The sequence below is a fragment of the Penaeus vannamei genome, chromosome 31, assembly GCF_042767895.1.
Source record: "Penaeus vannamei isolate JL-2024 chromosome 31, ASM4276789v1, whole genome shotgun sequence".
In the NCBI taxonomy this organism is placed as follows: Eukaryota; Metazoa; Arthropoda; class Malacostraca; order Decapoda; family Penaeidae; genus Penaeus; species Penaeus vannamei.
The window spans coordinates 5,078,388-5,091,302 of NC_091579.1; the positions used below are offsets into that span (position 1 = coordinate 5,078,388).

At 50.2% G+C, this 12,915-nt stretch overlaps 1 protein-coding gene across 2 annotated transcripts in view; it reads left to right on the forward strand.

Moving 5' to 3' along the window:
* The first annotated feature begins 340 nt into the window (after positions 1–340).
* The window catches only part of LOC113819459 (alpha-2-macroglobulin-like protein 1), a 57,430-nt gene continuing 44,855 nt past the window's right edge, over positions 341–12,915 (forward strand). For both annotated transcript variants that reach the window (XM_070143694.1, XM_070143695.1), the window contains exons 1-8: positions 341–457; positions 2,800–2,993; positions 5,598–5,854; positions 8,039–8,155; positions 8,846–9,003; positions 9,894–9,987; positions 11,133–11,348; positions 12,649–12,792. In XM_070143694.1, coding sequence (XP_069999795.1) covers positions 387–457; positions 2,800–2,993; positions 5,598–5,854; positions 8,039–8,155; positions 8,846–9,003; positions 9,894–9,987; positions 11,133–11,348; positions 12,649–12,792 — 1,251 coding nt within the window. In that variant the 5' untranslated portion in view covers positions 341–386. The remainder of the gene's footprint in view (positions 458–2,799; positions 2,994–5,597; positions 5,855–8,038; positions 8,156–8,845; positions 9,004–9,893; positions 9,988–11,132; positions 11,349–12,648; positions 12,793–12,915) is intronic.

Here is a 12,915-nt window from a genome sequence, read left to right on the forward strand (position 1 = left end):
CGCAGAGAGACAATCAGACAGACGCAGAGAGACAATCAGACAGACGCAGAGAGACAATCAGGCAGACACAGAGAGACAATCAGACAGACGCAGAGAGACAATCAGACAGACAGACGCAGAGAAATAAACAGGCAGACAATCAGACAGACACAGAGAGACAATCAGACAGACAATCAGACAGACGTAGAGAGGCAGAGAGACAGGCGTGGCAGACAATCAGACAGACGTAGAGAGGCAGAGAGACAGGCAGACGCAGAGAAACAGACGCAAACTTCAGACAGACGTAGAGAGACAGGCAGAGACCGCGAGAGCACAGCGGCCCAGCGGTCTTCGCGCCAGTCGCCCTTCGACCTCCGACGAGAGCGGACACGTTCGTCTCGGTCACCATGGTCGGCGTGTATTCTGTTCCGCTCAAAGTCCTCTTGGCGGCCGCTTTTGTGCTGGTGTTTTGTGATGGGTAATTTTTTTTGAGTGTGTTGGGGAGTGGGGGAGTAGTTGGTGATTTTTTTTGTGTCGGTTTTGTTTTTGTTTTTGAATCTCTGACGAATGAGGTAGGCCTAGGTTAAACTCGATGGGGTTGGGTTAGGTTAATTTGTCTTAATAGAAGATTAATAATAAGAATTATGGTTCCTCCTGTGGAAAGGATTTGAAAGATTTATATCCAACAGTGCAAGATTGTTTTTTTTTTTTTCCGTTGAAGAAAGACTTCAGTTGCAAAATTTTCAAGAAATTCAGTAACGTTTTGTTTTTGTTTTTTTTCATTTGATTTATCTTTTGGCGGGTAATTATTTTTGAGTGTGTTGGTGACTTTGTTTTATTTTTGTTTTTGTTTTTTCTACCTCTGATGAATGAGGTAAGCCTAGGTTTAATTGTCTCAATAAAAGCCTCTTCTGTGAAAGGATTTGAAAGATTTAAATCCAACAGTGCAAGATTATTTTTTTTCGTTCCGTTGAAAAAAAAAAATTTAGTTGCAAAATTTCAAGAAATTCGGTAACGGTTTTTTCATTATTTCATTTATCTTTATTTATCTTTATTCTGTTATTTTTCTCTCAGCTTAGTTCATGTTTCACTTCTTTATATTTTATGCTTATTGTTATACCTTTTTTAGATTTCTTTGTTGAAAATATTTCTTCGTAAATAATTTTCTTTGCGAAAACGATGACTAGAAGTATTAGCAATAAGGATAGACTTACTTTAATATATAGTAGTTTAGTTTTTTTCATGATAAAGGTGACGGAAAAGAATATGGTTTCGAATAATGTCATAAGGTATCACAGACACACGCACACGCACACGCACACGCACACGCACACACAAATGTACACACACACACAAACGTACACAGACGTACACGTGCTCATTCGTACCATAAACCTACACGTGTGTGGTTCACTATCTTCTGGCATTGAACTCTCTCCGTAAAGTATTGAAAGAATAGTGAAAAATTAGGAGAAACAATTAAACAGGAAGTCAGTCCTGGGAATTTATGATAAACAAGAATAGAATGGAAATGATAATAACTCGTGTCCTCTTTCTCTCCCTCTGTTCCTCCTCTCCGCTCTCTTCACCTATTCTTTCCCCTTTCCCTTACCCTCCCTATTATTGCCTTTTCTTTTCCCTTGTCTCATCTCTTCTTTTCTCCCCCTCTCCTATCCTATTCTCTCTCCCCTCTCTTCTTTTCTCTCACCCTCCTTTCCTATCCTCCTCTCCTCTCCCCTCTTCTCCCCTCTCCTCTTTTCTTACCCTCCTTTCCTATTCTCTCCCCTCTCCTTTCCTATTCTCTTCCCTCTCTTCTTTTCTCCCCCTCCCCTTTCCTATCCCCCTCCCCTCTTCCCTCTTCTTGCTTTTCCTCTCTCCCGTACCCCCTCCTTTCTCCTCAAACCTCCCTCCTCTCCTCTCCTCTCCTCTCCCCCCCCCCTCCCATCTTTTCTCCTAACCCAACTCTGCTTCTCTCTCCCTCCTCTCCTCTTCCTCCATCCTTTCTTTTCTCATATTCCTCAATATCCCTTTCCAATACTCTTCTCCAATCTCTTCCCCTCTCTCTCATCTCCTTTCTTCCATCCCATCAACTTCCCTCTCCTCTCCCTTCTATTCTCCCTCCTATCCCTTCTTTTTCTTCTCCCCCTTCTTCTCCTCTCTTCTCCTTTCTCTTCTCCTCTTTCCTCATACCTCTCTTCTCTTCTCCCTTCTCTCCTCTCCCTCCTTTCCCCTCTCTTTTCCTCCCCTCTCTTCTCCCTTTCCTCCTCTCCCTCCTTTCCCTTCTCTTTTCCTCCCCTCTCCCCTCCCTTATCCCTTCTCTCCGCTCTCTTCTCCCTTTTCTCCTCTCCCTCCTTTCCCCTCTCTTTTCCTCCCCTCTCCCCTCCCTTAAAACTTCTCTCCCCTCTCTTCTCCCTTTCCTCCTCTCCCCTCTCTTTTCCTTCCCTCTCTTCTCCCTTAAAACTTCTCTCCCCTCTCTTCTCCCTTTCCTCCTCTCCCTCCTTTTCCCTCTCTTTTCCTCCCCTCTCCCCTCCCTTAAAACTTCTCTCCCCTCTCTTCTCCCTTTTCTCCTCTCCCTCCTTTCCCCTCTCCCCTCCCTTATCCCTTCTCTCCCCTCTCTTCTCCCTTTTCTCCTCTCCCTCCTTTCCCCTCTCCCCTCCCTTATCCCTTCTCTCCCCTCTCTTCTACCTTCTCTCCTCTCCCTCCTTTCCCCTCTCCCCTCCCTTATCCCTTCTCTCCCCTCTCCTCTCCCTCCTTTCCCCTCTCCTCTCCCTCCCTTCCCCTCTCTTTTCCTCCTCTCTCCCCTCCCTTATCCCCAAACAGCTCGTTCCTGCTGACGACGCCCCTCCGATGGACAGCCGGCGAGGGGAACGCCATCTGCCTCCACGCCCTGACGCCGCTCATGCTCGACGCCGAGATCGGTGAGGTCGACAAATTACGGGTCAAGGTCATGGACCGCTCAGCCTGCGACGGTCGGTGCAAGCCTGTTGCGGTCGTGAATTTCTATCTACAGCCAGGTCAGTGGGCTGGGACGGAGGAGGGCGGGGGTGGGGGAGGAGGGCGGGGGGAGGAGGGTTTGGAGGGGGAAAGAGGGGGTTGGAGGGCGGGGAGACGGGGGGTCGGAGGAGGGCTGTTGCGGTCGTGAATTTCTATCTACAGCCAGGTCAGTGGGTCGGAGGAGGAGGGCGGGGGGGGAAGAGGGGGTTAGAGGGCGGGGAGGGGGAAAGAGGGGGTTGGAGGGCGGGGAGACGGGGGGTCGGAGGAGGGCTGTTGCGGTCGTGAATTTCGATCTACAGCCAGGTCAGTGGGTCGGAGGAGGGATAGGGGCGGGGGGGAATAGGGGGGAGAGGGGGTTGGAGGGCGGAGGGGAGAAGGGGGGGGAAGAGGGGGTTGGAGGTCGGGGAGACAAGGGGGGGTTAGAGGGGTTCGGAGGGCGGAGAGACGGGGGGTCGGTGCAAGCCTGTTGCGGTCGTGAATTTCGATCTACAGCCAGGTCAGTGGGTCGGAGGAGGGATAGGGGCGGGGGGGGGGGGGAAGAGGGGGTTGGAGGCCGGGGAGACGGGGGGGGGGAAAGAGGGGGTTGGAGGGGGGCTGTTGCGGTCGTGAATTTCGATCTACAGCCAGGTCAGTGGGCTGGGTCGGAGGAGGAGGGGAGGGGTAGGGAGGCAAGGGGGGGAGGGGGTTGGAGGGGGGGAAGAGGGCGGAGGGGAGACGGGGGGGGTCGGAGGAGGAGGGCGGGGAGACAAGGGGGGGGAGGAGGAGGGCGGGGAGACAAGGGGGGTCGGAGGAGGGCTGTTGCGGTCGTGAATTTCGATCTACAGCCAGGTCAGTGGGTCGGAGGAGGGCGGGGAGACGGGGGGGGGGGGAAGAGGGCGGGGAGACGGGGGGGGGGGAGAGGGGGTCGGAGGAGGAGGAGGAGGGCGGGGAGACAAGGGGGGTCGGAGGAGGAGGAGGAGGGCGGGGAGACAAGGGGGGTCGGAGGAGGAGGAGGAGGACGGGAGACAAGGGGGGTCGGAGGAGGAGGAGGAGGGCGGTGAGACAAGGGGTGTCGGAGGAGGAGGAGGAGGACGGGGAGACAAGGGGGGTCGGAGGAGGAGGAGGAGGACGGGTTGACAAGGGGGGTCGAAGGAGGAGGAGGGCGGGGAGACAAGGGGGGTCGGAGGAGGAGGAGGAGGACGGGAGACAAGGGGGGTCGGAGGAGGAGGAGGAGGGCGGGGAGACAAGGGGGGTCGGAGGAGGAGGAGGAGGACGGGGAGACAAGGGGGGTCGGAGGAGGAGGAGGAGGACGGGTTGACAAGGGGGGTCGGAGGAGGAGGAGGAGGAGGGCGGGGAGACAAGGGGGGTCGGAGGAGGAGGAGGGCGGGGAGACGGGGGGGTCGGAGGAGGAGGAGGGCGGGGGGACGGGGGACGGAGGAGGAGGAGGGCGGGGAGACAAGGGGGGTCGGAGGAGGGCGGAGACGGGGGGTCGGAGGAGGAGGAGGGCGGGGAGACAAGGGGGGTCGGAGGAGGGCGGAGACGGGGGGTCGGAGGAGGGCGGAGACGGGGGGTCGGAGGAGGGCGGAGACGGGGGGTCGGAGGAGGAAGGCGGGGAGACAAGGGGGGTCGGAGGAGGAGGAGGGCGGGGGGACGGGGGTCGGAGGAGGAGGGCGGGGAGACAAGGGGGGTCGGAGGAGGGCGGGGAGACAAGGGGGGTCGGAGGAGGGCGGGGAGACAAGGGGGGTCGGAGGAGGGCGGAGACGGGGGGTCGGAGGAGGGCGGAGACGGGGGGTCGGAGGAGGGCGGAGACGGGGGGTCGGAGGAGGAGGAGGGCGGGGAGACAAGGGGGGTCGGAGGAGGGCGGAGACGGGGGTCGGAGGAGGGCGGAGACGGGGGGTCGGAGGAGGAGGGCGGGGAGACAAGGGGGGTCAGAGGAGGAGGAGGGCGGGGAGACAAGGGGGGTCGGAGGAGGGGGAGGAGGAGGGCGGGGAGACAAGGGGGGTCGGAGGAGGAAGGCGGGGAGACAAGGGGGGTCGGAGGAGGAGGAGGGCGGGGGGAGACAAGGGGGGTCGGAGGAGGAGGAGGGCGGGGAGACGGGGGGGGTCGGAGGAGGGCGGGGTGACAAGGGGGGTCGGAGGAGGAGGAGGGCGGGGAGACAAGGGGGGTCGGAGGAGGAGGAGGAGGGCGGGGAGACGGGGGGACGGGGGTCGGAGGAGGAGGAGGAGGAGGGCGGGGAGACAAGGGGGGTCGGAGGAGGAGGAGGGAGGGGAGACAAGGGGGGTCGGAGGAGGAGGAGGGCGGGGAGACATGGAGGGTCGGAGGAGGAGGGCGGGGGGAGACAAGGGGGGTCGGAGGAGGAGGAGGAGGAGGGCGGGGAGACGGGGGGGTCGGAGGAGGGCGGGGAGACGGTGGGGGGGTCGGAGGAGGAGGAGGGCGGGGAGACAAGGGGGGTCGGAGGAGGAGGAGGGCGGGGAGACGGGGAGACGGGGGTCGGAGGAGGGCGAGGAGGGCGGGGTGACAGGGAAATGGATGGAAATGGAATGGATGGAAGGTAGCTGAGTGAGACCCGAGAAAGACTAGAAGATCGATCTAAGTTCTGCTCTGCGTCTTCTCCTGCCTTACCCTTTGACCTTATCCCCCCTCAGACCAGTCGACGATCTGCCAAGAAGCGATTATTCCCCACGGCCCCCCCACCCGTCTGAGCCTCGTCTTCGTAGGCCAGTTGGGCGGAGTTGACCTCGCTGGACGATCAGGAAAGGAGGTGACCCGAAAAGTTGATCTGGTCACGAGAACTAACGTGACCTTGCTTCAGACGGACAAGGCGGTGTACAAGCCGGGTCAGGACGTCAAGTTTCGTGTGATGAGTCTATACGGTAGCGATTTACTGCTGATCAGGGGAAAGGTAAGGAAGAAGGAAGGAAGGAGGAGGAGAGAAATGGAAGGAAAGAGACAGGGGGAGATAGGATAGGGAATGAATGACAGGACGGAAGGAATGGAACGGATGAATGCAATGGCAGAAGGGAGGAGGGAGAGAGGAGAAAAAAGGAGATTGGTATATAGATATAAGGAAGGAGAGGGGAAGTGGGGGTTAGATAGAAAGAAGAAGGGGGATAGAAAAAAATGGAATTGGGAATAAATGGAAGGATGGGGAGGAAAGAGAGGAAAGTGAATTAAGTGTAGCGAATGAATTGAAGGAAGGAAGTAAGAGGAGAATGAATGAATAGAAGAAGGGATAAGGGATCATGGGAGCGAGAGGTGGGTACGTGGAGGAGACTGGATATAGGAAGTAAGAGAAGAGCGAACAAGTGGAAGAAAGGGGGAGGGAAGGGAAAACGAGAAGAGAATGGAGGGAGAATGGCAAATGATCAAAGGAGGAAGTGAAAGTCATAATGGAGAAGGAGAGAGTAAAGTAAAAGAAGAAGTGAAGATAATTGAAATGAGGGATAAAGTAAAGAAAGAGAAACTAGAGAGAGGAGAGAAGAGACAGATGTTAGGTATTAATGGAACCATTATTCTAAAAAAAAAAAAAAAAATGAAAACCTGATGAAAATTAAAAAATAGACAACCATGTTTATTTGACATCTGGTAACTGGCATAACAAGGATAAAGGGACAGGGAGGAAGAGAAGAGCGAAGATCAGGAAAGAGGGATATAGAGGAACAGAAAAGAGAAAAAAAATCAGTAACCAAGGGATTTAAGAGAACAAGAGCAACGTTAATGCAGAATATATACAGTCGAGACAGGATGAAAAGGGGGACTTTAAGAGTAAATAAAAGGAAGAGAAGGGGAGAGAAAGGTAAATAAGAAAGAGAGATAGGGAGTGAGAAGGGTGAAAATAATGGAAGAGAAGGAGAGAGATTGGTAAATAAGGAAGATAGGGAGTGAGAAGAGTAAGAGAGGGAAAGAGAAGGGTAAATAAGAGAGGGAGAGAGAAAGGTAAATAAGAGAGGGTAGAGAGAAAGGTAAATAAGGAAGGGAGATAGGGAGTGAGAATGGTAAAAAGAATAGGAGAGAGATGGGTAAACAAGAATTGAAGGAGATGGAGAAGAGAGGCAAACAAAAGAAGGAAAACGAGGGAGAGGTAAATAAGGTAAGAATGAGATGGCGTGAAAAAGGGTATATATATGAAGAGAGGAAGGAAAAGGAAAGATAGCTAGAGAAATATAGGATAGGAGAAGTAGATCGAAATAGATTGTAAGAAGAGTGAATAAAAAGGGGAGAGGAGGTGGGAAATAAGGAGGGAATGAATGAAGATAGAGCATAATAACTTGATAAATATGTATAGAGCTTCCAATATATTGTTATATTACGTATATGTAATCTAATAATGATAATATCACAAAGCAAATATGAAATAGTTATGATAATGATTATAATAATCATAAATAGGAAAGAATATCAGTACCACAGCGACTGATTGCGACAAAAAATTAATATATATGCAATGTGTGGAATTCATGATGAACAGATTGCAACAGGAACAACGAAGGGAAGGACAAGAAAACACACGAATATACCGAAGGCCTTTTCGCTAATGCTTCGTCAGGGCATTACGAAGCATTAGCGAAAAGGCCTTCGGTATATTCGTGTGTTTTCTTGTCCTTCCCTTCGTTGTTCCTGTTGCAAACCGCAATGCATAGTTATGATGTTAATCATTTTGAAAGCTAATTAGTGATAATAATTATGTAACAAACGTCCTTGAAATCAATACCAATCACGAATAATCACAGTATATAGGCTCACAATTAACCATACAATGTACATAATTAGTCAAAAATATAAGTAATACCATTTGATTAATTATAGCCAACAATACAAGTAATACCATTTAATCAGCTAGTCAAACATGCAAATAATACCATTTAATTAACTCCAGTCAAAATACAAGTAAAACCATTTACTTACCTACAGTCAAAATACAAGTAATACCATTTAATTAACTACAGCCAAAAGTGCAATTAATACCATTTAATTAACTAGTCAAAAACACAAGTAATACCATTTGAATAATTACAGTCAAATGCAAGTAATACCATTTTATTCATTACAGCCAAAATGCAAGTAATACCATTTTATTCATTTCCAGTATCCTGAAATCTGGGTCACATCGCCTTCAAAGACCCGTATTGCACATTGGAAAAATGTGAACAACTCAGCTGGTCTCGTTCACCTGGGGTTCCAGCTGGACGATGGATCCGAACAGGTGAACCAAGGGTCGTTCAAGATGGTGAAAGGATCGGATAAGTTGGAACAATTTAGTTTTTTTTATTATCTCTATATCTTTATTCAATATTGTTATCCTCATCCTTATGGCATTTGATCTTTAATATTTATTTGCCTTAACCATTAACTATCATCATTGTCATCACCGTTGCTATAACAAGTACTATTATTAATAGTGATGATGATTATGATAGCGATGATTATGAGAATGATAACACTGTTGTCGCAACTCCCATTACTTTTAAATTATCAATGTTCTTTATATTCCATTGTCATTGTTATCGTCACCATAGATCTGACTTTATTTTCCTACTATTATGATTTATTTATTGAAATCTCGTTAAGTCCCATTGATACAAGTTCTCAGTCTATGTTTAATTCCCTATTAGTCTATTCATTATTCATTGATGGCATTCGTGTCATGACAAGTCAACTGATGATTTATAACGTGTAGCCTAAATTATTTTTATATTAACTTATTTTCTCAATAATCAAAACCCAAATTGGTGTGCCACTTGGGAACAGCATTGTCTCTCTTTCTTTTAGTCATTTATTTTCCCCTTACAATTGTTGAATTGAGTGCAATAACAAACACCGCGCTCTCTGTAATAAATATCTGTGTATGTGTGTATATATGAATGTTTTATTTGTATTTCCTTTCTCCTTCTAGGGTATGTACGAAATTAATGTGAAGAGTACCAAATTCAGTGAGACCAAGACGACATTCGAGGTCAGAGAGTACGTGCTGGCCCGGTTCGAGGTCAAGGTCACGACCCCGGATCATATTTCGGCCAGGAAGGAGATCCTTAGCATCGGCGTGTGTGCGGAGTGAGTATTTTGCATCGACTTACGTACACGCACACGTAGACACAGTCACACAAAAAAGCACACAGTCACACACAGGAGCACAGTTACACACACACACAAGCATGCAATCATACACACGCACACAGACACAGCCACACACATGCAATCAGACACACTCACACAAACACAGTCACACACACACACACACACACACACACACACACACACACACACACACACACACACACACACACATATATATATATATATATATATATATATATGTATATATATATATATATATGAATGTATATATATGTTTACACATATGTATACATATATACATATGTGTGTATATATATATATATATATATATATATAAATATGTATATATATATATATATATGTATGTATATATATATATATATATATATATATATATATATATATATATATATATATGTATATATATATGTATATATATATATATATATATATATACATATATACATATATACATATATACATATATACATATATATACATATACTGAACTGCCTTATACACACTTTTTCATATAGTAGATAAGATACATATTAAATAGCAATTCCTCAGCTGTAGTTGCACACAAATAAGGGTTGTTAGCCTTTGCAAAACCCTAAAGTCTCCGCTCACTTGGCCATAAGTACAACCTTTTATCAACCTTTCTCTCCAGGCTGGACAGGGCAAAGGCATGTACTTACTTTCCCAGCAAACAGTAATAATAATAACAATTTTTAATGTTCTCATTTTCTTCTTCATCCCCTTTACTTTCATATCCTATCATCTACCTTTCCTTCCTTATTCCTTGTCCCTCTCTCCTCGCATCTCGTGTAAACATTCATCATCTTTATTCTCCTGACGGTCTGCAGGTACTTCTTCGGGCAGCCGGTGCGAGGGAACGCCACCGTCTCAGTTTCCAATGACAGGAAAAAATGTATGGCGAAGCTTGAGAAAAGCGAACCGGTAAGGATTGTTTCCTAATTCGTTTCTCCTTGTGCTAATTTTTTTATTATTTTTTTTTGTAACTTCTCGTCTGGAATGTTGTTGATGCAATCGTTTCTCTTATTTTTTTATTATTATTATTGTTTTGGCGTTTATGGTGCTGTGAATACTCGCTTTCGTATCGTATGGTCTCCCTTGACTGTTTTTGTTTGTTTTTTTCTATTATTTTCTCTTTATTCTCCCCACTTTTTAATACACTTCTAAGAAATATCTGCTTCTTAATCATAGCGAAGACGTTCTTTCGCAAATACCCTGCTTATAAGCCACTTACTTTGCAGAAATCCACCTTACCCCATAGATTCACAGAAAAAATACCCGTTTTCTCCTTACTTTCCCAGCAAACATCCACTCTCCACAATCCCCATCCCACCCACTTCTTCCACCCACCTCACAAACAGCCCTTGTCTCCTCACCCACCGCCTTTATCTCCTCACCCATCCCCCTTATCTCCTCACCCACCGCCCTTATCTCCTCACCCACCTACCGCCCTTATCTCTTCAACCACCTCCCTTATCCCCTCTCCCACCTCGCCACACCCACCAACCTCACCCACCGCCCTTATCACCACACCCATCCACCTCACCCAGCGCCCTTATCCCCTCACCCACCTCACCCACCGCCCTTATCTCCTCACCCACCTCACCGATCGCCCTTATCTCCCCACCCACCCACCTCACCCACCGCCCTTATCCCCTCACCCACCGCCCTTATCCCCTCACCCACCTCACCCACCCGCCCTTATCCCCTCGCCCACCCACCTCACCCACCGCCCTTATCCCCTCACCCACCTACCCCACCCACCTCGCCACACCCACCCACCTCACCCACCGCCGTTATCTCCTCACCCACCGCCGTTATCCACTCACCCACCTCGCCACACCCACCCATCTCACCCACCGCCCTTATCCCCTCACCCACCTACCTCACCCACCTCACCCACCGCCCTTATCCCCTCACCCACCTACCTCACCCACCTCACCCACCGCCCTTATCCCCTCTCCCACCTCGCCACACCCACCCACCTCACCCACCACCCTTATCCCCTCACCCACCTACCCCACCCACCTCGCCACACCCACCATCCTCACCCGCCCACTCGCCGGTAGATCAACGGCTGCCAGGATATCCACTTCAGAACGGAGGATTTGCGCGCCAGTGACTGCACAGTTGGCAGCTTGAAGGTCGAGGTCGTCGTCGAGGAGGAGGGCACCAGAGCCAGGCAGACGGGAGAGAGGAGCATCTGGGTCGAGAGGCAGCTCTACAGGTTCCAGACGGTCTACAAAGACTTGTACAAGAAGCCGAACTTGCCATATACGCTGAGGGTTGGTGTCGTTGCTATCAGTGAGGGGAGGGGAGAGAGGGAGGGAGGGGGAGGAGAGAGGGAGGGAAGGAGGGAGGGGGAGGAGAGAGAGAGGGAGGGAGGGGGAGGAGAGAGAGAGGGAGGAAGGTGGGAGGGAGAGGGAGGGAGGGAGGGGGAGGAGAGAGAGAGGGAGGGAGGGAGGGGGAGGAGAGAGAGAGAGAGGGAGGGAAGGAGGGGGAGGAGAGAGGGAGGGAGGGAGGGGGAGGAGAGAGAGAGGGAGGGGGGGGAGGAGAGAGAGAGGGAGGGAGGGAGGGGGAGGAGAAAGAGGGTGGAAGGGACAGAGGGGGAGGAGAGAGAGAGGGAGGAAGGGAGGAAGGGGGAGGAGAGAGAGAGGGAGGGAGGGGAAGAAGAGAGAGAGGGAGGGAAGGAGGGGGGAGGAGAGAGAGAGGAAGGGAGGGAGGGTGAGGAGAGAGAGAGAGGGAGGGAGGGGGAGGAGAGAGAGAGGAAGGGAGGGAGGGGGAGGAGAGAGAGAGAAAGGGAGGGAGGGGGAGGAGAGAGAGAGGGTGGAAGGGAGGGAGGGGAGGAGAGAGAGAGAGGGAGGGAGGGGGAGGAGAGAGAGAGGGAAGGAAGGGGAGGAGAGAGAGAGGGAAGGAAGGGGAGGAGAGAGAGAGAGGGAGGGAGGGGGAGGAGAGAGAGAAGGAGGGAGGGGAGGAGAGAGAGAAGGAAGGAGGGGGAGGAGAGAGAGAGGGAAGGAGGGGGAGGAGAGAGAGAAGGAGGGAAGGAGGAGGAGGAAGGGATGGAAGGAGGGGGAGGAAAGAGAGAGGGAAGGAGGGGGAGGAGAGAGAGAGAGGAAAGGAGGGAGGGGGAGAGAGAGAGAGAGAGAGATGGGGTGAAGACAGGAGGGAGAGAAAGAGAGAGATGGTGGGAGGGCAGGAGGGAGAGAGAGAGAGAGGAGAGGTAGGGCTGGGATGGGCTGAAGGGAGAGAAACAGAGAAGGGTGGGGGAGGGAGGGAAGGAAGGAGAGAGAGTGAGGGCGGAAAGGGAGGGAGGGAGGAAGAGAGAGAGTATGTTCAGTTTAATTGAAGGTAATAATAATAATAATTTTTAATTTTCTCATTTTCTTCTTCATCCCCTTCACTTTCATATCCTATCATCTACCTTTCCTTCCTTCTTCCTTGTCCCTCTCTCCTTGCCTTCCTCCCTTCCTTCCCTTTCCTCATACTCACCTAGTCCCCCTTCTATACCATCTTTACCGTCTCCCTCTTGTTCTTCCCCAATACATCTCTCATCTTTACCACCTCCCCTCCCTTCCTAAATAAAAGACAAAGCTGTCCTTCGTCAATGGCACTGCGGCAAAGGGGGTGCCAGTGGAAGTGTGCGCGGCGGGGAGGTGTGTCACCAGGCCCAGCGGAGACAATGGCACCGTCGGGGTTGTGGTCTCGGCGCAGAAACTCGGGAGCGTTAAGGTCTGTGACGTTGATCTTTCCTGTGATAATCCTTGTTATTATCGTTATCTATTCTGTTGCTATGATTATTATTACTCTTGCTACTATTATATTTGTTATTGATGTTGTTATTTTTATTAGTAT